Genomic DNA, 26,823 nt, shown 5'->3' on the forward strand with positions numbered 1-26,823 from the left:
AAAACAACTGTGTTTTTAAAAACAATAGTTAATTAAACAGATAAAATAATTAATTATAGTATGTAATGAATGCTTTGAAAGAAATTAACAAGAAGGTTATCTATGGAATATTTGGAGCATCACCTTCTAATGCATTATTTTTCATTGAAAGTAACAAAGACTTCTAGGAACCTTTTTCATTAAGTATTGATTTGCATAAATATATGGTCTCAATATTTATGCATTAGGTTCTCATCTTGTAAATCTATGAAGACATTTTGCTTTTAAAAAGTTTTCATAATTTTTTTCTTTCTGTGGAATAGTCTTCCTTTTTGTTACTCTCAATCACATCTACTCTTGGCTAATTCTTGTTTTAAACTCTTGGAAAATGTAGTCTTAAATAACCTTTGATTTAGAAGTAGAACCTAAGATCCTATTTTATATGTTTCTGTGTGGGTTGCTGCTACCAAGGGTGGAACCAGAAAACTAACTATGGGAAGCAAGAGTTGAGAATATTGTTAATTAAATGGTTTCTTGGATACTATTTGGATAGGTTATCCAAGCTGGTTAAACCAGAGTATTGATTTGTGGTTGTTATTTTGTTAATAAGTTCAGGATCACAGGTTTATTCCTGTCTGAGGCAGTTTCATCCTGAGAAAATTAGATTCCCCAGCTAACATTACTTCTCCCTGATTTAGGAATTTTTCCTCTTATTTACAAGTTGACCACAGGATGGAAAGTTTCCTTATGTGTTCATTCTTTCAGCAACGTAGTATACTGCCAATGCTTACATGGATTTTAAGGTTGAGGACACTTGTTTTTTTCATTCCAATTCTCTTGTATAACCAAGGCAGTTTCTTCTGCTCTGTGTAAGTGTAAGGGGCAGGTCTTCCCATTATCTTCCCATTAGTCTGAGACCAGGTCAGAACGGGAGCAGCTCTACCAACATCTGCATCAAAGCTGACAAGGCATTCTGTGCTTCTTTCTCTGAAAATAGCTGTGATCTCTGTTTTTTGAGACTTGTCTCTACCTCTTGTTTCTAAACAGAATGATCTGATACTGTCAATGGTTTTACATAAAAGTCTTCCTAAGCTATAACTTAAGATTGTTGGCCTGTAGCAATATGAGCATACTACCTTAGCAATTTATTTTTAAAAAATAAAAATTTCAGCAGTGGAATAAAATTCTGAAGAAAGGAAAGCATTACTTGAATTTTTCCTCTTTCAAGGGGAATCAGGCTCAGCATAATCCATCTTCACCACTGGAACATGTGCTTGGAGGATCAGGAGAATTTCTGAAAGATACATATATTTTTATTATATTTAGAATCCCAAATGGAAAGATTAGACTAATTCCTCACATTTATTCAAAGCTCTAACATTTTAAAAATACTTGCATGTATATGATTACTCTAAGTGTCCTGGTAAATGATTGCTCTCAGTGATATGACCATTTTTATTCAGTCCTAGATTTCTGTGACTGCATGTGCCAAACACTGTTGTTGGTATCTAAGGATTCTGTGAATGAGATAAAAGGCTACTGCATTCAAGGAGTTTACATTCTCATGGTGGGAAGCCAAATCAACATATAAATTACTAAGTAAATAAGAATTTAATAAAGTGATAAATATAAGAAACAAAAAGACTAAAGCCATTTCAGAAAGTGACTGCTTTGGGGGTGATGAAGGGGTGTGGCACTGCTTTTGCTTGGGTCGTTAGGAAAACCTTTTTGAGGTGTTGTCATTTGATCTGAGCAGTTGTGTCAAGATGTAGGATGAGAGATCTTAAGTAGAAGGATGAGCAAGCACAAAGGTTGTGAGGTGGAGACAAACTGTTGGGTTTGAGGGACCAAAAGTTGGCCACTGTGACTGGAGCATGATGGGAAATGAGGAAGCCAGATCCAGATCAAAAAGACCTGAAGGTCTTGGCACAAGGGGTATATTTGTATTCTGATGGCTGTGGGAAGCAGCTGGAAGGCTTTATCAAAGGGGTGATGTAATTTCATAAACCCTTTTCAAAAATCACAACTTGGTAGTGTGTGGAGAGTGGACTGGAGGGGGCAAGAGCTGACTCAGGGTAGACTAGTTGGAAGGCTGCTCCAAAGTTCAGGCAGTAGGCAGTGGCCTGGGCTGTTGTTCTGTCAGTGAAGATAGTTAAAATTGGTTGGATTTGGGATATATTTTGGAGGGAGGCAGCGTAATAGACTTGCTGATGGGTTTGATGTGAGGTGTGAGAGAAGAAGAATCAAGGATAACATTAAAGTTTTTGCCCTGATCATTTGTTTAGGAAGTATTGCTCTTTATTGATGTAGGGAAGATTTGGGTGGAGCAGATCTGTGGGAGAATGTCAGTCTTCTGTTTTGACCATGCTGAGTTTGACTGTTGAAGTTGAATAGCAGTTGTATATGAGTCCTCACTTACCAGAAGATGAAAGTGAAACTATTGGAAAGATGATGTGATTTGTCTAAGATAACATAACTACATAGTTAAGTTTCCTAATAGACTTGACCCCAGGTATCTAACATTTTCTCTGTACTTCTTCATTCTGTTCTTGCACTTCCTCTGTCTTGCACTGTTTCTTTTTACTTGTACAGTGGAAAGAGTCCAGGCTCAGAGTCATCAATTAAACTTCAAGTTCTTAGTTTTATCATGATTTAGTTGTAATTGTTTCACTTCTCTGATTCTCGGTTAATGGCTGAGATAATGGAATGGAAGCTTGCCTTATCTATATCTTACAGATTTGATGATAATAAATGTGAAGACCCTTTGAAAGTAAAAGTACCACATAAATTCAGGGGATTTGTTCTTGTATTGTTTGCGTTAAGTAAACAGTTGTAGAAGCAGGTGGATTTATTGACGTTGTTGATGGTTGCAGGTGAGAGCACAGAGCCGGGATAAGCAGATAGAAGAAAGGATGCTGTCCCACAGGCAAGATGACAACAACAGGCATGCAACCAGGCATCAGGTATGGGCCTTGTTAAAGCTCTGGCCATTCCCAGTTTGAGAGCCAAGTTTTGGATATGCTCTGCCCATGACTGTCTTTGGGTATTTCATGCCTCTTGTTTCCTATGGTATTATGTCTAAATAACTGGTCTTTAGTCAAACTCAGAATCATAATTGTTTTTCAAATAGTAAATTTTCATGAAACCAACACTTCTACATCATAAATAAAGAAAGCATGCAATTTATAATAACAACAACAACAACAACAGATAATTCTGGTTATTTGAAAGATTACGCCTGCTGCTCTATTTCCTCATTTTGCATCTACTTTTTAACCCATTGTAATTTACCTTCAAACGCTTCCACTCTGCTAGAATGTTTCCAAGATCACCAGTGACTTTTCCTCAGCATTTGACATTTGTTGCTGATGTCGTTTTTTCTTCTAATTCTCTCTTCCCTTGAATTCCAAGATGCTGCTTTACCCTAATCCTTCTGCTTTTCTGAACATTCATACGCACTGATTCCTTGTTTCTCCCTGAATGCCCTTGGTCTTTACTCTTGCTGGTTTTCTGCCCAAACTCTATATTCCTATACCAAGAAGAAATTGTATTTACCCTTCAAGGCCTTGTACAACTCTCAGCTGTTGTAGAAATTCTTCCCAAAACTTCTACCATTAATGCATTTCTTCTTCATGCTTTCCTACTGTAATGTTCTCAGAATGTTGTTTGGCCTTGTCACATATTATATATACATAGCTCACCATGTGATATCTGTTTTTGAGGTAGGTTATAGGTAGATAGCAGGGGAAGCATGGCGATGAGGGAGAAGTTTGGCTTTGGAACCAAACAGATCTGGATTTGAATACTGTGATTCTTTTACTCTAGCAGTGTGGTCTTGGACAGGTCAGCTAACTTCCCTAAATTTTATTTTCTTGCTAATAAAAAGGAGTGACTAATACCTACCTAGCAGGGTAGTCAGCTAAATCATACATCTAACGTCCCTATCCTCAGTGCTTGGGAGATAAGCACTCTGTAAATGGTAGCTACAGTTCTCTTTGTTTATCTTTGGCTCTATTCTTACTCAGTTTTTAAATTTTTATGTCAGTGCTTGTAAAGCGGTAAGCTTTCAATAAATGCTTATTGAATTGAAATGATCTTTATTTTACTACTTTTGCTTTGGTGGAGACTTCCATCCTTCATTTATGTTCTATTTCAGTTAATATCAAAATAAGTACATTCCTGAACTCATATTAACTGACAGGGCACTCGATTTGGAATTTTAAAATTGCCAGTCATTTTAACATGGTGGTTGTAACACATCTGACATTTCCACGCCACCCCCTCCCCAGTTTGTTGTTACTTTCATTTTGAAACTAGTTACACAATAAGTTTTCTACCTAGCTTGCCAATTTTCTCCCCTTCTTCCTTTTAGGCACCAACAGACAGGCAGCTGCGATATAAGGAGAAGGTCGCTGAACTCAGGAAGAAAAGAAATTCCGGACTGAGCAAAGAACAGAAAGAGAAATACTTGGTGAGAAAAAGTTAACTATTTAATTAGCATGAACTTCTTTTGGTTTCTAAGCTTCTGTTTTTCAGATTTGTTGTTTGGTGTTCTCTGTAAGTAGAAGGACTGTTTTCTGGCAGTTAGAGTTTACTAAAATCCCTCAAACTGGCTGTTATGAGTGGAAACTGGAGGCCTTCCAAAAAAAAAAATACTGGTAGAGTTTAGATGAAAAAAATAGTTCAGTCCTCTAGTTGTTTGTAAACTTTAGCTTTAAAAGGTTAAATTTACCCTCTCAAATACCATGATAATGGAGATGTCTGTTTAAGGGGAAATATTCAAAACAAGCTGTAGTCCACTTACTTTAATGGAAAAATAAAATTCCTACATAATAAAAGGTATTAATTTGGTGATATAATCTATAAATCTTTTTGTAGTATTTTAACTTTTTTTCTAGTTTTAAAAGTAATGTACATTTGTAGTAGGAAATATAGAACAATTAAGAAAAGTATGCAGAAATAAACATTAATCCTACTACCTGAAAAATAACCAGAGTTAGCATTTTGGGATGTAGCCTAGCTTTTTACATAATGCCTTATTTACAAAATTTGGTTATTACTATAAATACAGCTTTGAATTCTATTTTTAATTTAATATCTTAAACTAATTTCCTCATTTTTGTTAAAATTTCTTTAAGAAACTTTTGTATACCCGGGCCGGGTAGCTCAGTTAGTTAGAGGTCAGTTGTCCGGATGAATCCACCATGGTTGCAGGTTTGATCCCCTGTCAGGGCACATACAAGAATCAGCTAATGAATGCATAAATAAGTGGAACAGCAAGTTGATGTGTCTGTCTCTCTCTCTTCCTTCCTCCAAAATCAGTCCATCAGTAAAAAAAATTTAAAAACATTTTGCATAACTTTAATTTTTAAGTAAAGATTTACTTTATTATAAACCTATTAACAAATGCTTAACTACTGAAAATACCAAAAAAATAGAGAAGAAAAATTACAGTAAAAATGACCCTCCAAAATATAAATCACTGTTAACATTTTGGCATGTGATCGTTCAGTCTTTCTTTGATGCGTTTTTTTTTTTTTTTAATTATTTCATGGAGGTGGAATGTTTGCTTATTTAGTCATTAGAGTAGATTATTAAAAGTATGGTTTGTGATTACTTAGGCAGTCAGCATGGCGTCACTAAGATAAAAGTATGCTAAACTGTATTTACTTTTTTGGTAGTCATCACTGTCTTGAAAATGGCCTTATGAATAAATGGAGATGGGCGAATGTGAGATGAGTTGTGGGTTGTAGGGTGAATTTGTAGCTAAACACTTACACTAGACTGTGTGGGATGTGTAGAGGAAGGACCCTGCAAGGTTGTATTCCTTTCTTTGTATTGTTCAATGTTTTTATCTACAAATTGGGTAGAGGTGTAATGGTATGGTAACACATAATGCCATTTATTGAGTGCTTGTGCTAGGCACTGTGGTTATGTTGCCCCCATAATCTGTAGCAAAGATGGATGGTGTTTCACCTATTTTATAGATGGGAAACAAGTTTAGAGAGCTAATTCGCCAAGAATCATACAGGTAGAAAGAGTGTCTGCAGTAAAATTTCCTGAAATTCATCTTACAAACATCTGCTTTCCAGTTGTTTGGGTGAGGTTATTTGGACCCAACCTTCCTGGTGAAAATGCTGGATAGGATTTTTTTTAAGTTAAAAAAAAAAAAGTTCATGAAACTAGAATAATACTTAGATGTAGTCCAAATTGAAAAAGGTATACATCAGGTGGGCCCAGGTTAACCTTACGAAACTTTAGTAGGCATACAGGTACTGTTGAATGGTTTCTTCATGTGCTAATAGATGTGTGAAATCTGTAATGTTCTTCTTGGGATGAGCCATTCACTCCTCCTAACTGCGATTATCTTCTATTCTCTGGGTGGGAGGTGGAGTCTAGGATGGAGTGGGAAGGGCTGGAATCAAAGGTTTAAAAGGGAAGTTCCTCTTGTAGGATGTCTTTCCAGTGAAAGGATACTTGTAGTGAATGCCATGGTAAGGTTTGATACTTGTTTAAAACTGGATTATTTTAATGTTTCTAATTTTCTGACTGTTTCCTCTTGTTCTTGCTTAGTATTTAGTAAAATATTTTTCAAAGGGGCTAGCTAGTTTTTCATACATGCTTGGGCTGGAGTTCTAAAGTGAGAACATGACAATGCCTTTGGCGGACAGTGTAATGATGGCGAAGAAGTTCAAGGGAAAGAATTTACAGAACACTTTCATACAGCTGCCCTTTCCTACCTGCAAATTTACCTTTCAGTCTAAAATCTCAGACTCTAAGGCTTTGAGATGTGTTTGTTTTTTTGGTCTTGTTTCTAAATGAGGGAGTTTCCACCAGGGTTTCTTCCAGATCTCAGGATTCTAGGCATCTGTGGTGCTTTTGGGTTTGTTATACTTACTTATACTGTGGTGCACGTTTTCAGAGGGACAAATGGGGGCGGTGGCGTAGCATTTTTATCCACGGTGCTCATTTAGAGATGGAGAAGAATGAAACTCCCTTTTGGAGAGGTGGTAGGAGCATTTCCTTTCTGGATTCACCAGGGCGAGTATGGGTGTCTTCTGGCTGGCGTTAACCTACCTGATAAATAGCATGTCTGCCAAAGCCATGGTGCCTAGGGTAATTAATGCCTGGCATGTGGTAGGCATTAGAAAAAATAGCTTGGCATCGATTGAAATGAAGTGGATGATGTTCTTAGAAGCAGAGAGTCTCACGCTCTGGTTGTTTTCCTAGGAACACAGGCAGACCTACGGGAACACGCGGGAACCTCTCTTGGAAAACCTGACGAGCGAGTATGACTTAGATCTTTTCCGAAGAGCACAAGCCCGGGCTTCAGAGGACTTGGTGAGTAGTAAACCTCTAGCTGGGGACCATTTGTGAGGAGCAGTTCGCCCAAGAAAAATGATTAGTGATCAGTTAGATGGGAATGAATGTACCTTGCTGCTTGAATCCCTTTCCCCTGCCCCCAGCTATCCTTACTTGAGACTGTCTCCCTTCCCATTCATATTTAAAATTAATTACCCCTCCTCCCTCCACCTCATTTCCTGATGACCTGTTTTGGTGGAGGTGGTTAGCTGAATAAAACAATAGGTACCCCCCTTGCCTCTAGTAATTTGCAATTCTGAGAACCGGTGGACTGGGAGATACCCTGTTGTTCTCTTAAACTAAACTGGTACTCCCCTTTTCAGGGGTGCCTCAGCCCTTCAATACAACTGTAAAAGAATAAAAAGAATATTGAAGAGGGATAATAGAAAAGGCTTTTGTCAGACATTTTAGATTTAATCTTTTGACAAATCCAAGTTTTACAATTAAGCTGGTTTTCTGTTCTGATTTTTATCAACAGTTAACATTTAGTTTTGATACTGTCGGCAGAATTTTCAATAAGTTTGCTTTATGAAAATTGTGATTGATTAAATGGATTAAGGGGATCTCTGTAAAGTAAATCTCTTCCTCTCTTTTTTGTTTCTTTACATTTTATTGAATACTTCATTTAAAAATCCTCTGATACACTTGTTGAAAGTTTTGTAGGTGGCAGGGCTTGCTAGCTGCTCTTGGCTGGGATGGGCGGCTTTGCTGGTTTTCTCTAGGTGTACTCTGGAACCAGGGCATTCCTAGGCTAGCCTTTCTCAATGCTCTGTCTGGTTCTGCTTTAAAATCCTATAGCCACCTCATAGCCACTGAGTGGAGATAGATATCCAAACATATTTCTGCTTCCTGGACTTCAGATTGCAGAAGTAAAGCACTGTCCATGTTTCAAAAAACATTTTTTAAAGGACCTAGGTTGAGAGGGTGGGTATATGTCACATAGATGTACATAGGGCTGGAAATATGTAAAGCACATTCTAGATAATTTTTTTCTGTTTAATTTTAGAATGTCTTATAAAAGGTGGGGGGTTTATATTAGTGGTAGATTGCCTTTTAGAATTCAGTTTGGTTCAGACTGGTAAGAACACAATTTTACCAGAGACTTGTTCTGATGTTCAAGAGAGTTAAGTAGCAGAGAAAAGCTGCTCTTCACTGGGACCTATACTAAGCCTTCCTTATTACCCTTGGCCATGTCGCCAGCCCTCTTCAGTTAGCTTCTCATGAGTTTAGAAGCCAAATGTGTGTGTTTTTTTCATAGCTTAGCATGATGGCATGCACATAGTTTACAAAAACAAAGATGATTACAGTTGACATGGGTTTGAACTCTGCAGGTCCACTTAAACATGAATGTTTTTCAATAAATACTAAAAATGTATTTCTTTTCCTTATGATTTTCTTAATATTTTCTTTTCTATAGCCTACATTTGTAAGACTACAGTATATAACATACTAAAAACGTGTTTATCGTCTGCATGTTACCGATAAGACTTCCGGTCAACACTATACTATTAGTATTTATGTTTTGGCGGAGTCCAAAGTTAAACGCCATTTTCAACTGCATGGGGCGGGGTGTTGGTGACCCTAACCCTCCATATTGTTCAAAGGTGAACTGTAATTCTAAACCTCCTTTGACTTTTGGTTTCTTCTGTACAATAGGAGAAGTTAAGGCTGCAAGGCCAAATCACAGAGGGGAGCAACATGATTAAAACAATAGCTTTTGGTCGCTATGAGCTTGATACTTGGTACCATTCTCCCTATCCTGAAGAATATGCACGACTCGGACGGCTCTATATGTGTGAATTCTGTTTAAAGTACATGAAGAGCCAAACGATACTCCGCCGACACATGGTAAGTTGTCTGGGTTTCATGATCATGTTGGCAGTAAGCAATGGGATCTCTACATTTTGACATGTGTCCTAATGACAATTATCTAAGCACCTCTCAGTGGTCCACAGGAATGGGATGAAGGCATAGGAAATCAAAAGCCACATTAGGGTGGTGGTACACAGCCTGTGGCTTGGCTGGTGCTGGGTGGCATTTAAAGCAGCCAATGGCCTTTATCCACATCCTATCATACACACCTCCCTGTCTTTTTTTCTTGCTGCTTGCTTTTTTCCGTGGTTCTTTTGCAGATGGATGACCTCTGCCCTTAGTTTTTAAGTATTGCAAACTAGATGAAAATAGACTTCATTAACAGAATGGGTCCTTTGGTGCCTTCTGAAGTTGTTTATTGCTTTTTTTTCGTTTCAGAACATCTTTCTTCTTTTAGGAATAAAGACTTGAATCTGATTTTATTGTTGACAAATATGCTTATTAGCTATTTTGCCGCTTTAAGCCACCTTTCTTTCCCTAGTTGTGGAATTAAAGTCTTAAAGGGACTTTCTGCCATGGAGTAGGATTGAGGAAAGGGTAAGGGAAAGAGATAACTCTTTCAGACAGGGAAACCTTTCTTTTATCTTGTTTCTATTGTCCTAACATAATTTGGCTCTAGGCCTTTTATGGTGTCTCTCCTTCCCCTTCCATCTTTACTTCCCAAGGTTTCCATATGGTGAACCTCCATAATCCAGGCTTCCCATGGTTTCTGTTCTTACATTCCTCTCCCCAGTTTGGTGATACTTTCTTTGTGTGTGTTTCTAACTCTGAAGCACACAGTCTATAGCATTGTGGCCCAAAACCACTCCTATGAATGAAGCCCTTCAGACTCTGGCACGCTTGACTTGGGGTGAGAATAGAGTGCTGGAGGGAAGGTGATGGGCAAAGACTGGTGGGGACACTAGGGCACAGGGGAGGATGGTATCAGAAGGACTGGTCTCCATGATTGTAGACCATGGAGATAAACTAAAGTATGGTTTTGCTTTGTGAAAGTAAGGCTGCTATTTTTATTGATGTGAACTACTTACCATTTTTGCCATTTTTTCTTTTTGTTTCTGGTTATTTAGTGGCACTAACCAATAAAACAGCCAAAGAGAGCAAGAACTAGTAATAGGTGGAGAAAACAGGGTCTGGATAAATCTGAAGGTCAAGTAAACATTCTGAATTTTTGAGGATCTCTACTGTATTATATGAATTACAAAAACCAAATTTCAGGAAATAAAAACCTACTTTACCTAGTAAGCCATACTTCTGATTCCTATTGCTTCAGGCATAATCATTGAATTGGGCCCAGTTTGGCTTCTGTTTCTAAACTAATTGTGTTTGTCTGTTTTTGGGAAAAGCCACATGAGTAAAGGGGTGGTGGTGATAGGGACAAACTATAGATGAAACTTTTTCAAAGCAGTTCCAATTAATATTTGGATTTGCATGTGACAAATTAGGTCATGATTCTTAAGTTGACCAAAAGTCACAATAAAAATATAATGGAAAATGTTCTGGATATGTACATATGCTTTCTAAATGTATTTACATAAAACCTTTCAAGAATTCACCTATTTACAGCAATGATTTTCAACTGGTGTGCTGCAAGAACTTTTTAAAACATACGATAATTGACTATTTAGTCAGAGGCACTGACATCTTTCCCCTTAGATTGTAAAATACAAAAAAGACAGGCAACACAATAGCCGTCTGTCCAGTGTGAATGCCCTGTCTTGAACCATAAACATATAGGTCATATAATAGAGCTGCATCTTATTGGTCAGGTTGCATAATAAGTTTGCATCTGATTAGTTGATTCTTTTTTAAGAATAGTTTATTGATTTTTAGAGAGAGAGGAGGTGGGGGGGGGGGGGAGAGAGAGAGAGAGAGAGAGAGAGAGAGAGAGAGAGAGAGAGAGAGAGAGAGAAATGTGAGAGTAACATTGATCAGCTCTTAACACCCCCAACGAGGGATTGAGCCCACAACCTGAGCATATGAGCAACCTCGGCATGTGACCAGAATTGAATGGGCAACCTTTTGGTGCATGGGACAGCGCCCAACCTATTGAGCCACACCAGCTAGAGCTGATTGGTTAACTCTTGGAACCAGAAATTCTTTTAAACAAGTGTAGGCCTGATTTTTTAAAAAGTAACCTTGGCCCTAACTGGTTTGGCTCAGTGGATAGAGCATCGGCCTGTGGACTGAAGGGTCCTGGGTTCGATTCTGGTCAGGGACATGTACCTTGGTTGCGGGCACATACCCAGTAGGAGATGTGCAGGAGGCAGCTGATCGATGTTTCTCTCTCTTTGATGTTTCTAACTCTCTATCCCTCTCCCTTCCTCTCTGTAAAAAATCAAAATATATTCTTTTTAAAAAGTAACCTTGGAACAAAAAGGATAGTTAATTACAATCAAAACTATACCTTTTTTTGTCAGATTGATAAAAAATACACTTTCTGGCGTGCTGCAGAATTTTAATAATTAGTTTATGTGTGCATGAGATGGAAAAGGTTGAAAATCCCTGATTTACAGCAATGGCTGACTGGCTGCTTTAAATCTGTTAATGATTGAGAGTAAAGAAAGGGGTACCTTGTGCCCTCTTGTGGCCAAGTGCCCTGCCGGCGCTGCTGGGGGCCACCCTCCACCCCAGCTTCCTGCTGCTCAACCAAGCTGCCTTGCCTCCCCGCCCCCCCCCCTTTTTTTTTTTTGGAAAAAGAAGGATTTGCTCCTATTTCCTTATGTAACAAAGGGGACACTTGGGGCAACCAGAGAAGTTATTGGTAAAGGTGAGAGTAAAGCACTCCTATCTTAACTCTAAGCTGCTTGAAATAAGCTGCTTAAGGATTTCCTGTTGTTGCAAGGCATTTTCTAATAAGCAAGGCTATTTTTATTTATCTGGCTTTTATGTAGTAGATGGTTTTAATCTCCTGGATTGAACCGATGCCAGAATATAACCCAGAAAACACTCCAAACTGCTAGAAAATATCATAAATATATTACAGTGATTTAGAAGCCTTAAATTGTTATACTGAAAACATCTTGTTTTACTACATGTTCTCAAGTGTGTTCAGCTATTTGTCATCTCAGCTGACTAAAATTGTAGTTCTTTTTCGCTTCTGAGCAGCAATCTTGCTGGGAAGGTTGGTTTCCCTGATGTCCGTTCCATTCTCTTGCAGGCCAAGTGTGTGTGGAAACACCCACCCGGTGATGAGATATATCGCAAAGGTTCAATATCCGTGTTTGAAGTGGATGGCAAGAAAAACAAGGTAAAAAGTGGTGACCTAAGAAAGTGGGGTGGTTGTACATTGACAGGTTTCAGAAGGAATTTGTTTTGTGTCCATCTCACCTTGTAAAGAAGATAGAACTCTTCTGTTGGCCAAAATACACTTCTTCATTAACTACAATGGTCTGATCTGTAATTTTAGGCCTTTATCTGATAAGTTCAGAAGTCACTGGCCTACACATGAACTCTGTTTTTCTGCTTCCAGATCTACTGCCAAAACCTGTGCCTGTTGGCCAAGCTTTTCCTGGACCACAAAACATTATATTATGATGTGGAGCCCTTCCTGTTCTATGTTATGACAGAAGCGGACAACACTGGCTGTCACCTGATTGGGTATTTTTCCAAGGTCAGCAGGATCAGGAGATTAAGAAGCTAATGGTCTGAGCAGGGTGATTGATGTTGGCATTGGGAACGCAAATCACTGACAGGAAAAGGTCATATTCTGGATAATGATGACAGCCCTTCCCTTTTTTAAAAAAAAGGAAAGTCCATGTCAAAGATTGTTTAATGAAAATGTGCCATTCTTTATTAAAAGCTTCTGGTTTATTCATTTCTGGACTTGAGGGTTGGAGATGCCTATTAATTACTGGCCAGAGCCCTGCCTACTAACCCACAAGCCCACAACTTGTAGTCAAGCCAACTCTCCTGGCTTTGCCCTCTTCTATGTTATTAGCTCGAAACCAGGAGTATATTCCTTTTGCCATATTTTTTGGAAAAAACGAAACACAAAAAGACTAGGTTCTTCCCATGATAATGCCACAGTGCCTTTAAAGACTCAAAGCCAGAATGTGTTTATGACTTTTTAAGATAACAAATTTATTAAAAACGTAATTCCCATGCCGTACAATTCACTCATTTAAAGTGTACAGTGATTTTTAGTGTGGTCGCAGAGTTGTGCAATTTTCATTACCTCAGTAAGGAAGCCCGTACCCATAAGCATCACTCCCCATTTCCACTCAACCCCTCCCAGCCCTTCTGTCTTTGTTCTAGACATTTTGCATAAATGGAATCCTACAATATATGATTGGATTGTTTTTGACCTCCTTCCAGAATGGGGACTTACTGTTTGGGATCTCTCTCTTCAGTAGGCATCCCCCTTTTGAGAAATTACTTTTGAAGGGAGCTGCCCTAGCCTGACTCTGCAGTCTAATCCGTTTGGCCCTGCTCTGTGACTATAAAAAGCCCAGAGCCAGCCCCCTTAAGAGAGACTGGAGGTCTCCGAGCTGGGGAAACCCTGGGGTTAATGGCTTGGCCATCATAAAGAGTGTGTAACAGCTGTGAGCCGGACAGCCACTCCCAGGACTGGTTAGCCAGATACTTTGCAAGCAGCCTTATTTTGTATCTGTCTGCTGACACCTTTAGTTTGAAACTCGTGTGACCTGCTCATCTGTTCTTGATTTTAGGAGAAGAATTCATTCCTCAACTACAATGTATCCTGTATCCTTACTATGCCTCAGTACATGAGGCAGGGCTATGGCAAGATGCTCATTGATTTCAGTAAGTGAAACTGCTAAGCTCCGTATGGCAGGGAACATGTGAATATTGTCTTTTTGTCCTGTGGTCCCTACAATTCCTGGTGTGTAGCCTATGTATACTGGTGTTAAGTGAACGAGTAAGTCGGCAGAACCTGGATATCATCAGTTGGCCTGGTACACATTGAATACAGGACTCTGAGCTTGGTGGGAGATTAGAGGAGAATAAAGTAAGGTTGTTAGGATGATCCCAGCTTGGGATTTATGAACAGCACATACATGCATAAGGCATCAAATCTGTTCGTGGGTATTAGGGATTTCAGTTTTGTAAGGGCTTTTCTAGAGGCAGCCTGTATACCTGATAGAGGCTTTGGGGCTCATTAATTATGGCTTCTGTATTTGGGAATTTTCCTACTACCTAGAACTTTATTTGTAACCCCAAAATCAATACTCTTGGCAGAGTATTGGCAGCAATACTTTTGCTGCCATTTGTGGATATGTGGGTAGCAGCAAAAAAGTCACCACACATTTCCATCTGAGGTCAAACAGGTGACTCGTTTCAGCTCTCAGTATAATCAAGTGTTCTTTCAAGGGTCTATTAGTGTCATATTTTTCATGTTTTTGTTGCTGATTTTAAATGACACCTAACATAGTGCTGAAATACTGTCTAGAAAGGCTTTGATGTACATTACAGAGAAATATGTATTACACTTCATTCGGGATAGGTTATTGTGCTGTAAGTTCAAAGTTACTGTATCAACAATATCTATTAAATGAAGTGTTGTTAAACAGAAATACATAAAAAGGTTACATATTGATTGACGAAAATGTGACCAGAGGCTTACAGGAACCTAATTCTATTTTCCTAGGAGCGATGATTTAGTATTTTATAATTTAGTGTTTGCAGTGACTTTTTAGAACATAAGTACAGTGAATAACGAGAATCAACTGTATTTTACTGCGTTCACTGTCATTCCATATGCTTTAGTCCAAATTAGAATTCGGGGGGGGGGGGATTATGTATCTTTAATGGGTAACACCTATTACCAGCATGATTTTTATGGAAATTTTCAAACATATACAAAAGTAGAATAATCTATCTTCTATCTATATAAAAGCTTAAGCAACCAATCGACCTGTCACTATGATGTGCACTGACCACCAAGGGAGCAGATGCTCAATGCAGGAGCTGCCCCCTGGTGGTCAGTGTGCTCCCCACAGAGGGAGCGCCAGAAGCCAGCCTCACAGCTGGGAGCCGCTGCAGCAGGAAGCGCTGCTGGCTAGGTGGCAGGCACAGCGGGCCGGGATAAGCAGGAGCCACGCGGCGCCGGGCCCCGGTTTGGGCTTCTCCCCGGCCTCCTGCTGCTTTGGGCACTGCAACATCCCCAAGGGGTCCTGGATTGCGAGAGGGTGCAAGACAGGCCAAGGGACCCCATGGTGCACAAATCTTGGTTTACTTATATTCCCACCCTCAGTTATTTTAATATTGCTAAAACATAAGATCTCTTACATATAAGAACACCCAAAAAAGTTTTTAATATAAATTACAGTATTCAAAATACCCTTATATTGTGATTTTTGTTCTTATTGTTACTCAGATCCAGATAGATTTGATATATTGGAATTGATAGATGTGGCTTGTAAAACATTTTTAATCTGAGCCCTAACCGGTTTGGCTCAGTGGATAGAGCGTCGGCCTGCGGACTCAGGGTTCCAGGTTCGATTCCAGTCGAGGGCATGTACCTTGGTTGCGGGCACATACCAAAGGGGCAGCTGATCGGTGTTTCTCTCTCATCGGTGTTTCTGACTCTATACCTCTCCCTTCTCTGTAAAAAATCAATAAAATGTATTTTAAAAAAACAACAAAAACATTTTAAATCTGAAAGTTCCCATTCCATCTCTTTTTCTTTGCTCTTTAGTTGTTGCAGAAAGCAGGTTCATTTTCCAGTATTTCCCAGACTGAATTTTGCTGACTGTGTCCTATAGTGTTAATGGTAAATGTTTAGATAGAGGCTTCTTGAGGTTCGGGCCCCCCCCGCCCAACTCCTTCATGGGTGGTATTGAGAAAATCTGTTTTTTTAAAGCAACTTTACTGAGGTGTTATTTACATGCCATACATTCATCCATTTTAAATGTAAAATTCAGTGATTTTTTTTTTTTTACTACATTTAGAGTTGTGCGATAATCTTCACAATCCAGATTGAGATTTTCATCTTCCCCTCCAAAAAAATCTCATATTTATTAGCAATGATTGATTTCCCATTTCCCCATCTCACCAGTTTTAGCATCTACTAATCTACTTTTTTAAAATCCTCACCCAAGGATGTGTTTTTGTTTTGGGGGCTTTTGTTTTTGTTTTTGTTTTTTAAATGTAATTTAGAGAAAGGGGGTGGGGGGACATCAATTGATTGCCTCCTATACATGCCCCAACCAGGGGTCAAACCTGCAACCTAGGTATGTGACCTGACTGGGAATCGGACCTGCAGTCTTTGCTATATGGGATGACGCTCCAACCAACTGAGCCGCCAGCCAGGGCTAACCTTTTTTAAAATACTTTAAATTTTCCCCCTTACAGTTGACGTAGTAGTTTCAGGTGTGCAGCATAGTTACTAGACATTTATATAATTATGAAATGATTATCTCAGAAGTCCAGTACCCATGGGGTGCCGTACATAGTTATTACAGTGTTGTGGACTAATCTACTTTGTGTCTCCGTGAATTTTCCCATTCTGGACATTTCATATGAATGGAAGCACATAGTCTGCTCTTGTCTGTGTGGCTTCTTTCATGTAGTATAAGTTCTCGAGGTTCATCCATGTTGTAGCATGTATTAGTACTTTGTTGCAAAGACTTTTTATAGCATTGAAAGAGCATGAATGACTGATGAGAAACTTTCTTTCTTAGCTCTTCATCTTTAGAGGTTTCTCACTGAAAATCTTTTTAAGGTAATTGGATTACATTAAGGGAAGGCAATCTCAGGACTACTAGATCTTCAGAAAAGTTCATCAGGGCTTTTACCAGTTTATTGAAGGACATGATAGGCATATATATAAACCTCCAAGTGAAAGATGCACAGGGCAAGGTATGAGGAAAGAGTGTAGTAGCGCTCTCATGCCCTCTTCAGGTATAGTTCCGATAATCTATTAAAGTTCAAAATGTGAAAAATAAAAGCTATGTAATGAAATGGCTTCCCATCCCAATTCTTATGTATCTTGTTCCCAACTCACACCTACAGATAACCATTGCTATTAAAGTTTCTATTAGTCTTTCAGAATTTTCAGTGTCTATTATAGTAAATGCAAATACACATTCTTCCCCTTTTGCTTATACAAAGGCAGCATACTCTACAACAGCTATATAGTATTCCACTGAATGAATGAAGTTGACTGAACTCTAACTGGTACTGCGGAGTACTTCCATACAACTTCTTCCATGTTGGCACACTGTTCTTTTCTCTTAGGATGGGATATGGTGTTGCTAAAAAAAAGCCTGTGTGTTTGTTCCCTGGCAGGTTATTTGCTTTCCAAAGTGGAAGAAAAAGTTGGCTCCCCAGAACGTCCCCTCTCAGATCTGGGGCTCATAAGCTATCGCAGTTACTGGAAAGAAGTGCTTCTTCGTTACCTGCATAATTTCCAAGGCAAAGAGATTTCTATCAAAGGTTGGTTTTTGACTCTAGAATGGTTGTTACCCAAGATGTTAACTCCACTGAATATTTTAACTTTTCCACTTGGCCCTATTCATGCTTTGTAACCTGCAAAGATAATGCCTCATTCTGTGTTTTATCTGGACCTAACAGGAGGCCCACTGAATATGGGTCTTTGAACTTGATTTCTGTAGGGGCCAAGAGTGGTTTCTTGCTGTAATGTCTATTTTCGTAGTTACTTGGACTGGTCAAATGAATGCTTCATAAACTTTTTCTGAGCAGGTTGGGTTGAGTATCAAATGCTCCAACCATCTGGAGATCATTTGCATATCCTGTAAGAGGGAGGGGTTTAGGAGGGGACTTGATCAGGGAGTCTGCATTTTGGCCAGGTTCTTAGTAGATCTTCTGTTTCAGAAATTAGCCAGGAGACAGCTGTGAATCCTGTGGACATTGTCAGCACTCTGCAAGCCCTTCAGATGCTCAAGTATTGGAAAGGAAAACACCTAGTTTTAAAGAGACAGGTAAGTTTTTATCAGCTCCTTGCACATTAATAAATGTCCCTGGAAGCCTAAACAGCAAAGTGGGGCCTTACTCACCCTAAGGGAAGGTAACCTTCCCTTCTTAAAGGAGTTTGACTATGTGCATCTTTTTATATGGACTCTTTTCTTTAGCGTGCAGTGATGCCTCCATCGGCTTATCCTAGTTAAGCAGCTGTATCTTGTACAACACTTCTAGCATTCAATAATTTTCTTAGATTGGAGAAAATTACTCATCTGTAGAGTGGAATGAATAAACTCAAGGGCTTGTGAAAGTGGTTTTAAATTCCTTCCAGAAAGCTCTCTCAAATCCATTTTCAATTTTAAAAAATATTTTTTTATTGATTTCAGAGAGGAAGGGAGAGGGAGAGAAAGATAGAAACATCAATGATGAGAGAGAATCATTGATTAGCTGCCTCCTGCTTGTCCCCCATTGAGGATCGAACCTGCAACTTGGCATGTGCCCTGATAGGAAATGGAACTGTGACCCCTGGTTCATAGGTTGATGCTTATCCACTGAGCCACATAGGCTAGGCCATTTAAAATATTTTTAGTTGACTCATATTTATCATTAGGGAAGATGACTAATGATTTTCAGCTATTACTAAGGCTGTAGTAGGAAGAATGGATTCGCTAGTAAAGCGTTTTGTAAGTTAAAGATAATTTTTTTTACACCTTAGTATATTATTAAACCTTTGGTGATTCCTTCTTTGCTGACAGTCATGTTGGAATTCATATATCATGCCATTTTAGTTTAATGTGTGTAATTTTTCCCATTTTTCTCCTTTAGGACCTGATTGATGAGTGGATAGCCAAAGAGGCCAAAAGATCCAATTCCAATAAAACCATGGATCCCAGCTGTTTAAAATGGACCCCTCCCAAGGGCACTTAAAGTGACCTGTTACCTGAGCCAGCGAACCCCAGCAGTAGGAATCCGTCCCCTAGGGATCTGTCTGTCATTTCTGTTGCTCTTGTGATTGGCAAGTACAGCATCCTTTGGGAAGGCCATCCCCCTCAGGACTGTCCTGGCTCCGACCCTCATGTACACTGCAGACGCTGGTTCTGAGGAACTGTTGTTTCGGCCTCAGTGAGGTTGCCCGGATGGGATCTATATTAGACTTGAGCGCAGGTCCCTCATAGCACTGACCCAAGGTGTTCTGTTTGGTCCCGTCCCTGTCCAGTCACCGGTTCTCTCCTCATGCTCTCTAGCCCCATGAGGTTGCGTTGTGTCTTCTAAACTTGTAATAGTGCTTCTTGCTGCCTGGTCGCCAGACCTCCAAATATAGTTGCCACTGCCGGGACCTTTCCAATTATTCCTTACATGTGTGTTTTGGCCGGGCAGGGAAGAGGTAACACTTCAGCGTGTGTGTGCTGGGAGGGGTCCATTCCTTTTGGGTTTCATCTCACTTTAAATATTTTCCTCCATTTTTATGGAAAGACTTGTTTTGATCAGTGTCAGGCTGACCAGAGCCAAATCCTTTTGAAGCTTCCCCCAGGGATTAGTCTTGAGAACAGCACATCCTCTATGTGAAGGAGATGGAGAGAGGGAAGAGGCGGAGATTCTGTGCCGAGTTCACCTGTGGGCAGTGGGCCATGTCTTGGTGGAAGGGAATGAATGCTTTTTGCCTCACCAGAAAGTGCCCAGTAGTAAATGTTTTCCTCCCTCCTGACTCCATGCCCCCATTATGTTTGCAGGTGCCAAAATAATTTCCCGTTCTCCCTTTTATGCGGCATGTTGACTGGTTCATTAACTGCAAAACCATTTCACCAGTACCAGTCTGACCTAGCACACCTTTACTTCCACATAAGTTGCACTGATTTCTGTCTGAACATCCCTGGAGAAGTGGAAACGAATTGAAAGTGTCTCCACCCATGACTCAGCAAGGCAGAATGGCCACCCGCCACGGTTTGCTTCTCTTTTCAGCAGTGCCTCACCCTCCCTCTAGGCTCAAGTGCTTATGCTCATCCAAGATCCTCCATTTCCTTTCTGGGATTTGCCACCATCCCCCTCTTCTCTGATCTCCTATCTTTGGTGGTATTTAAGTGAAGGAAGAAATGCTCCCTCTAATTTCTCTCTAGCCCATTATAACCTGCTATTTTGGGGCAGCTTTTGATGTGTGACATGTCACCCTTCCCAACTTGATCGCCTATAACACTGCTGTCTTCTTACGGAGCCCTCACCACAATCCCGACTCTGGTCATTTGTGCCTTTCTCTTGTCATCTCTGTACACTACTTAATATTCACTGTGGGTTGGGGGGAGCTCATTTTAAGCATGTTCAGTGGCAGCTCCCTGCCAGTTTCAGTGTCACTGTTAAAATTTATCCAAAAGCAACTTCACTGGGGGTTTTCTTAAAGGGTAAAGGCCTTTTACTGAAGCTAACCCTCCCCCACATGTGGTAGAATGTGCTGTTCTATATCTACTCAATAAAGCATGTTCTCTGCTTACGTCTGTTTCACCCAGGAGGTCTTATTACGAAACGGTGCAGCTCACCTGCTACTAATAGGAAATGCACTTGGGGTCTGTTTTCTCTAACGGTAAACTATCGAGGGGTGTGGTTTGTGGCTGTGGGATATCTTTTCTCTGTGATGCAGCCGATCTGCAGAGGGTATGCTTACTCTGAACTTGTCCAGGTGGTGGAATAAATTCTCTGCCTTTGGTTCCAACTAATAGGTATGTGTAGCAAGGACTAGTCAGTATTAGTCATTTTTTCATTAAGTTCATTTTCCTCTGATTTCAAGGGCAAATGAATCAGTAGGAAGTTAGGATAGATGGGCTACAATTAATTGATGCTTTTGGAAAGGTGGGAAGAGGTGTATCCCTTCTCATCTCCAGCTCATTAGCCAATAGTGAGCTGTATCACCTCTAATCATTGACTCTCTCGGGTTGCATGATTCCTGAAAGTAGCTCTATTTTCCTGCAGCGTTTACCCAGTGCAGGGGAAGGGAGGTTGGGCACTTATCTCTATGATGGAAAGGAGAAGGGTGGGGTTTGTATTTGCTGGGGTGGTTTTGCTCACCATGGCCAGTAGTGGTGAGAACCCATCCCTGCGGGCAGCTAAGGGTCCTCCTTTGCAAAATTAAGAGTCCTGTGTGCCACTTATGAGGGGTGGAGGGTCGCACAAAGAGAAGCTAAAATAAAATGACGCTTAACATTTTTCTTAGTGTATGATGTGTGCCCAAATCTCACTGTTCTAAATATTTGCATCAAAGGGAAATTATGCTTTCACATTTTGAGACAATTGAAGTAGGTAATATTGACCATGGGAATAGAATGGTGAGAGGTCAAGGCACTTGAAGCTTTGTGCACAGTCCGGGTCCCCAACCTCTACTGATTGCCACCCCCCTTTCTTTACATAAGGATACAGTAAGTTCTCACTTAACATTATCAATAGGTCCTGCGCCTTTAAGTGAAACGATGTTAACAAAACCAGTTGTACCATAGCTAATTCATATAAACAGAGTTAAGTTCCTGCCGCATCTCGTCAACTTACAACAAAATGACAGTGAACGAAATGGTGTTATTCGAGGACCTACTGTAAAAGGATTTCTCTGGTTTAAATCACAAATATAGGAACAGTGTTAAACTTTCTTGTCAACTTGTAGGAAAACCGTCTATCCCCTCTGACTCCTTTTTTATCTGCACGAAAGAATCTCAGCTGCTTAGGCTCCTTCGTTAGAAGAGCAAGTCTGGCGTTATTGCTGGATCTGGCTCCTGACTGATCCTCTCCTAGTTAGATTTCCTTGCTTTAGCCACAAGCTCCCATGCTTCTAGTGGCTTCCACTGCAGAAAAAATAATGGAACTGGTGAAAACTTTTGGACAAAGGATCTTAGTTGATTCTATAAGCAGCAGGTGGGGGCCAGAGACCTAACCCAGGAAGTAAAAGCTGTGCCCATTCTGGCTCTGCTGCTGATTTAGGAATAAACTGTTCCTTAAGCCCTCCCTTTACGTGGTTTCCTTCAGTCCTCACACAACATCACTGCAAGGTGGGTATTCTGTCCCTTTTCCACATGAGAAAATTGCAACTCAGGTCTTGCTGCTGAGATGCAGCAACAGAATGAGAGCCCTGCTTCTCAGATTCCAAGTTCCATACTTGACAGTGCTGTCTGGTAGCCTCTGTTCCTGGCTTCCCATTTCTCATCAGGGAATAGAGTCATTTAATTTTTTTTTTTTTTAATATATATTGATTTTTCACAGAGAGGAAGGGAGAGAGATAGAGAGAGTTAGAAACATCGATGAGAGAGAAACATCGATCAGCCGCCTCCTGCACATCCCCCACGGGGATGTGCCCGCAACCCAGGCACATGCCCCCGACCGGAATCGAACCCGGGACCTCTCAGTCCGCAGGCTGACGCTCTATCCACTGAGCCAAACCGGTTTCGGCGAGTCATTTAATTTTTAACATTGGGTGCCCTTGATATAGCAAGATGATGCTTTGACTTGTCCTCAGCTTTGGTTTATCCCTTTCGTTCTGGGCAGGCCTAGCTGGGGTTAGGAATGTCCTCAAATGAAGTTCAAGGTCAAGATTGAAACTATATATGAAAAGCCAGTATAGGAAAATAGACTACAGCTTGCTTACAGTACACATTCCTCCTGGAATATGAAACAAGTGAGAAGTGGCTATTTGGAGCCAAGTGACTTTCAGGGTGGTCCTAAACACGCCTGCCTGTCTTTGAAGAGCACGTGAGAAGCCAAATGACATTAAAGAGACTTTGTTTATGAGAGGTGCTAAGATCAAGCACCTCAGCTCAGCAGTGATCCTTGCTTTTGAAAATGTAAGTATTGAGTCTTTTTTAAAATTCACATAATGAAACTGCACACATTCATGTATAGCTGAAAAATTAAGCCCTTGAAGTCCATTCCTGGACGGGGGTTAGGAAATAAAGTACTCTGGTTTGAGAAAGCAGGGATCCAGCTCCTGCTTGCCTTCACAAACTGAAAGACACAGCTAGTTCTTGGTGTGTGCAGGTTCAGGTAACTCATTCAGTGAGGGAAAATGACAAGTAGGGAGAGGCCTGTCTCGCTGGCTTTGAACATTCGTTTCCTACAGCCTCGCAGGTGCACATATGCTCAAAACTCTGTACCGGGGTTTTGCTTGTTAATGGAAACTAAATGTGATGTGTGCTAGGAATTCTAGAATTTTAGAAACCATTTTAGCTATGCATTGGGATCATGCAATGACAGTTGGATCTCCACTGGTTTTACCTCAGCACCTTTTTTTAAAAAAAATATCTTTATTGATTTCAGAGAGGAAGGGAGAGGGAAAGAGATAGAAACATCGATGATATAGAATCACTGATTGGCTGCCTCCTGCATGCCCCCTACTGGGGATCAAGCCCGCAACCCAGGCATGTGCCTTTGACCAGAATCAAACCCGGGACCCTTCAGTCCACAGGCTGATGCTCTATCCACTGAGCCAAACCGGGTAGGGCGACCTCAGCACCTTTTGATACAGATTTGTGTGACATCCCAAGACTGCTTCCTAGTGTTGGGGGCAGTATAATTGCCTACTTCCTTTGTGGCATCTTCAACGAACACCAATAAATGTTACTAAGGAAGAAACAAAGGACCGTCCAGTGATGAATGGTGTCCCCGGTGCTGAAATACCTTGCGTCTTGTGCAACACTTAGAGATGCAGGCCATGCCACCACTGCGTCGGGGCTTGGGGGTTGTTTATTTGTGCCCAAGAGTGGAGAAAATAACCTGTGCCATTGCACAACTTTGGCTCCATTGCCCTCAGATGATCTGTGTGAGATATAAACACCTTTGTTCTTGACAAACCATGTTCATTCCAAGAAATTCGTCTTAACTGGGTATTTGTTTCTGGGAAGAGCTCACTTTATATTTACTCTGTTCCAATGTTATTAGAAACCTACACTCATCTCACAAAGGAGGAGCAGCACATCACCTCCAGAGACGGCCAGTGTGTCCCATCTCCTGTGTGGGCTGGACTTCTGACTCATTAAATGTGGCAGAATACCCCTAGCTGGTTTGGCTCAGTGGATACAACATCAGCCTGTGAACTGAAGGGTCCCAGGTCCAATTCCAGTCAAGGGCACATGCCTGGGTTGCGGGCTCCTGGGGGGGGGGGGGGGGGTAGAGTAGAGGGGGAGGCAGCCAATCAGTGATTCTCATCATGGATGTTTCTCTCCCTCTCCCTTCCTCTCTGAAATCAATAAAAACATTTTTTTAAAAAAATGTGGCAGAATTAATATTCTGGTAGCTTCCACTTTTGCTCTTGGAAACCAGATGACATATTCCCAAACCGGAAGCTTGAGTTGAACTGAATGTTTTGTGAGGGACTAAATAAGAGACCATTTGTAGAACTGAATGCTACAGCCAACAGCACCAAAAATTCAAATGACATCCTCCCAGCTGAACACAGCCTCCCCTGCTGATACCTTATGGTACAGAAACATCCAGCTGAGTCCTGCCAACCTAGAGAATTGTGAGAAATGCTGTTTTAAGCCATTAATGGTCTTCGGATGGTTTGATAACAGCAGTAGGTAAGTCAAAGAAGAGGACTGTTGAAACTAAAGGGCTGGGATTCAGTTTGGCCTTGTCAGTTCCATTAACTGCTTTCCTGTGATTGGAAGCCAGATGTGCCCAGAAAAGGGACACCATCTTGTGTAAATCCAGGGGGTACTATTCATACTCCATTTAATGGCCCTCAGAGCCACTGCAGCCCCTTTGTTCATTCAGCACATCTCAGCTTGTCAAGTCAAACTGCTTCTGAGCCCCTGCCTGGCCTTGGAATTCTTGGCTACCTCCTTGTGGAAGTGGATCAGGAAAAGTGACTGTTCTACTATCAAGACATGGCTGGTCACTTTCCTGCTCAAGAATTGGCCTGGCTTTCCATTGCTCATTGGGTTAAGTTCTCATTCTGGCTTTCAGGTTTTCCCCTGAGCTGGCTCAATCTAACAGTGTTCGTCATTCCCCTACACACAGACTCACTGCAACCAGACCAGTCTCCAGCCCCTTTCCTGCTTCTACTGGGAAAGCCTCCAGCATCCCCGGAAGTGTGTCCATTAGACACAAAGCAGTACTATCGGCAAAGGGGATACTTGGAAACACCGAGTTGAAGTTGGATATCAGTATGTTCCTTGTTTCCATGGTTTTTCAAAGCCTCCCTCTTGGGGTTTCCATGAGGAAGAGACAGAATGTAACATTTCCTGGAGTAATCTGATCTGGAAGGAGCCTCTTTTTTTTTTTTAAGTGATGAGTTTTTTTATTGAGGTAAAATTCACATAACAATTAACCATTTTAAAGTTCAGTAGCATTTAGTACATCCCAATGTCGTCCAAGCTTGGCCTCTATCTAGTTCCCAAACATTTTCCTCATTCCCAGGGATGGGGGCGGGGGGGGGGGGCATACTCTTTAATGGGTGTGGAGTTTCCTCTTGGGATATGCTTTCTTTTTTAAAAAAAATATTTTTTTATTGATTTCAGAGAGGGAGAGACATCAATGATGAGAGAAAATCATTGAGCAGCTGCCTCCTGAACACCCCCTACTGGGGATCGAGCCCGCAACCAGGGCATGTGCCCTGGAAAGAGCCTCTTGAGAGACCAGAATGCTGGGGTTGGGTGTGGGGGAGGGTGGCGGCAGACTTTTGGAACTTAACCTACCTGATCAACCAACTGGGCCACACCAGCCAGGGCTCATCTTCCCTTCCTTTTTTTTTTTTTTTTTTTTTTAATATATTTTATTCATTTTTTACAGAGAGGAAGGGAGAGGGATAGAGGGTTAGAAACATCGATGAGAGAGGAACATCGATCAGCTGCCTCCTGCACACCTCCTACTGGGGATGTGCCCGCAACCAAGGTACATGCCCTTGACCAGAATCGAACCTGGGACCTTTCAGTCCGCAGGCCGACGCTCTATCCACTGAGCCAAACCAGTTAGGGCTTCCCTTCTTTTTAAGTAGCTTAGTGCCACCCTGTCCCCCCAAGAATCAGATCCCCTAAAACATCACCCAGTTCCTTCTTTTTGGAGAGGGACACAGATGGTCAATGTTATGTAGCCTAGTGAATTGATGAACCTCCTTTACTGCTGAACCCACAGAGCTCACAACTCATTCAACACCTTGATGTTTATTACCTAAGTGTGCCCTCTAGGAGTTTACTTTGGTTGATAGGCCCCTTTCTAAGCATCCTGGGGTCCTCTGTGTCTCACCTGCCTATAAACCACAGGGACAATGGTCTCCCCATCAGACTGGGGCTCCCTGGGGGCCGGAGGGAGGTGGGGGGTGGTGTTTTACTCCTCTGGAGCTCATTTGAATGCCCAGGGAATGACTGAGTGCCTGTGTCCCCATAGCCCAGCAGTTACCCTCCACAAGAGAATGGATGAAGGACCGGGGATCCAATTCTCCAACTCAGAAGACACATGGATTTGGGTCCTTGAGATCATGACTGAGTCGGCAGAGTGTGTCTGCGTTCAGGCTGGGGCTGTTGCCCTTACCTGTGTTGCAAACCTGTTTTCCCATTCAAGGGTGGGGACCAGGGCTGTTAGTATTGCCCTTCGCAATTCTGGGAAAGGCCTGGCCTGCTGATGTGACAAACTGCTGGGCATGGTGCAGAGCCCAGGCCACGTATGCCTTCTGCCCTGTACTAGAGAAGAAGCCATCACTGTCCATTCATTTATTGAGCCCCTACTATGCTCTGGGCATAGGAGATAGAGAAGGGGTGGGGGGTGGGG

General features: G+C 41.2%; 1 protein-coding gene across 5 annotated transcripts in view; it reads left to right on the top strand.

Moving 5' to 3' along the window:
* KAT7 (lysine acetyltransferase 7) overlaps positions 1-20,575 on the top strand; it is a 33,558-nt gene extending 12,983 nt beyond the window's left edge. For 2 of the 5 annotated variants that reach the window (XM_036339618.1, XM_036339620.1), the window contains exons 6-15: positions 2,853-2,942; positions 4,352-4,450; positions 7,210-7,320; positions 8,998-9,189; positions 12,371-12,460; positions 12,683-12,823; positions 13,881-13,974; positions 17,461-17,607; positions 18,007-18,113; positions 18,919-20,575. In XM_036339618.1, coding sequence (XP_036195511.1) covers positions 2,853-2,942; positions 4,352-4,450; positions 7,210-7,320; positions 8,998-9,189; positions 12,371-12,460; positions 12,683-12,823; positions 13,881-13,974; positions 17,461-17,607; positions 18,007-18,113; positions 18,919-19,020 — 1,173 coding nt within the window. In that variant the 3' untranslated portion in view covers positions 19,021-20,575. Of the gene's footprint in view, positions 1-2,852; positions 2,943-4,351; positions 4,451-7,209; positions 7,321-8,997; positions 9,190-10,280; positions 10,518-12,370; positions 12,461-12,682; positions 12,824-13,880; positions 13,975-17,460; positions 17,608-18,006; positions 18,114-18,918 lie in introns of those variants that run through there. The other 3 variants (XM_036339619.1, XM_036339621.1, XM_036339622.1) reach the window with 2 other exon arrangements.
* Positions 20,576-26,823: the final 6,248 nt, after the last annotated feature.

This window comes from Myotis myotis, unplaced genomic scaffold (genome assembly GCF_014108235.1).
Source record: "Myotis myotis isolate mMyoMyo1 unplaced genomic scaffold, mMyoMyo1.p scaffold_m19_p_17, whole genome shotgun sequence".
Classification (NCBI taxonomy): Eukaryota; Metazoa; Chordata; class Mammalia; order Chiroptera; family Vespertilionidae; genus Myotis; species Myotis myotis.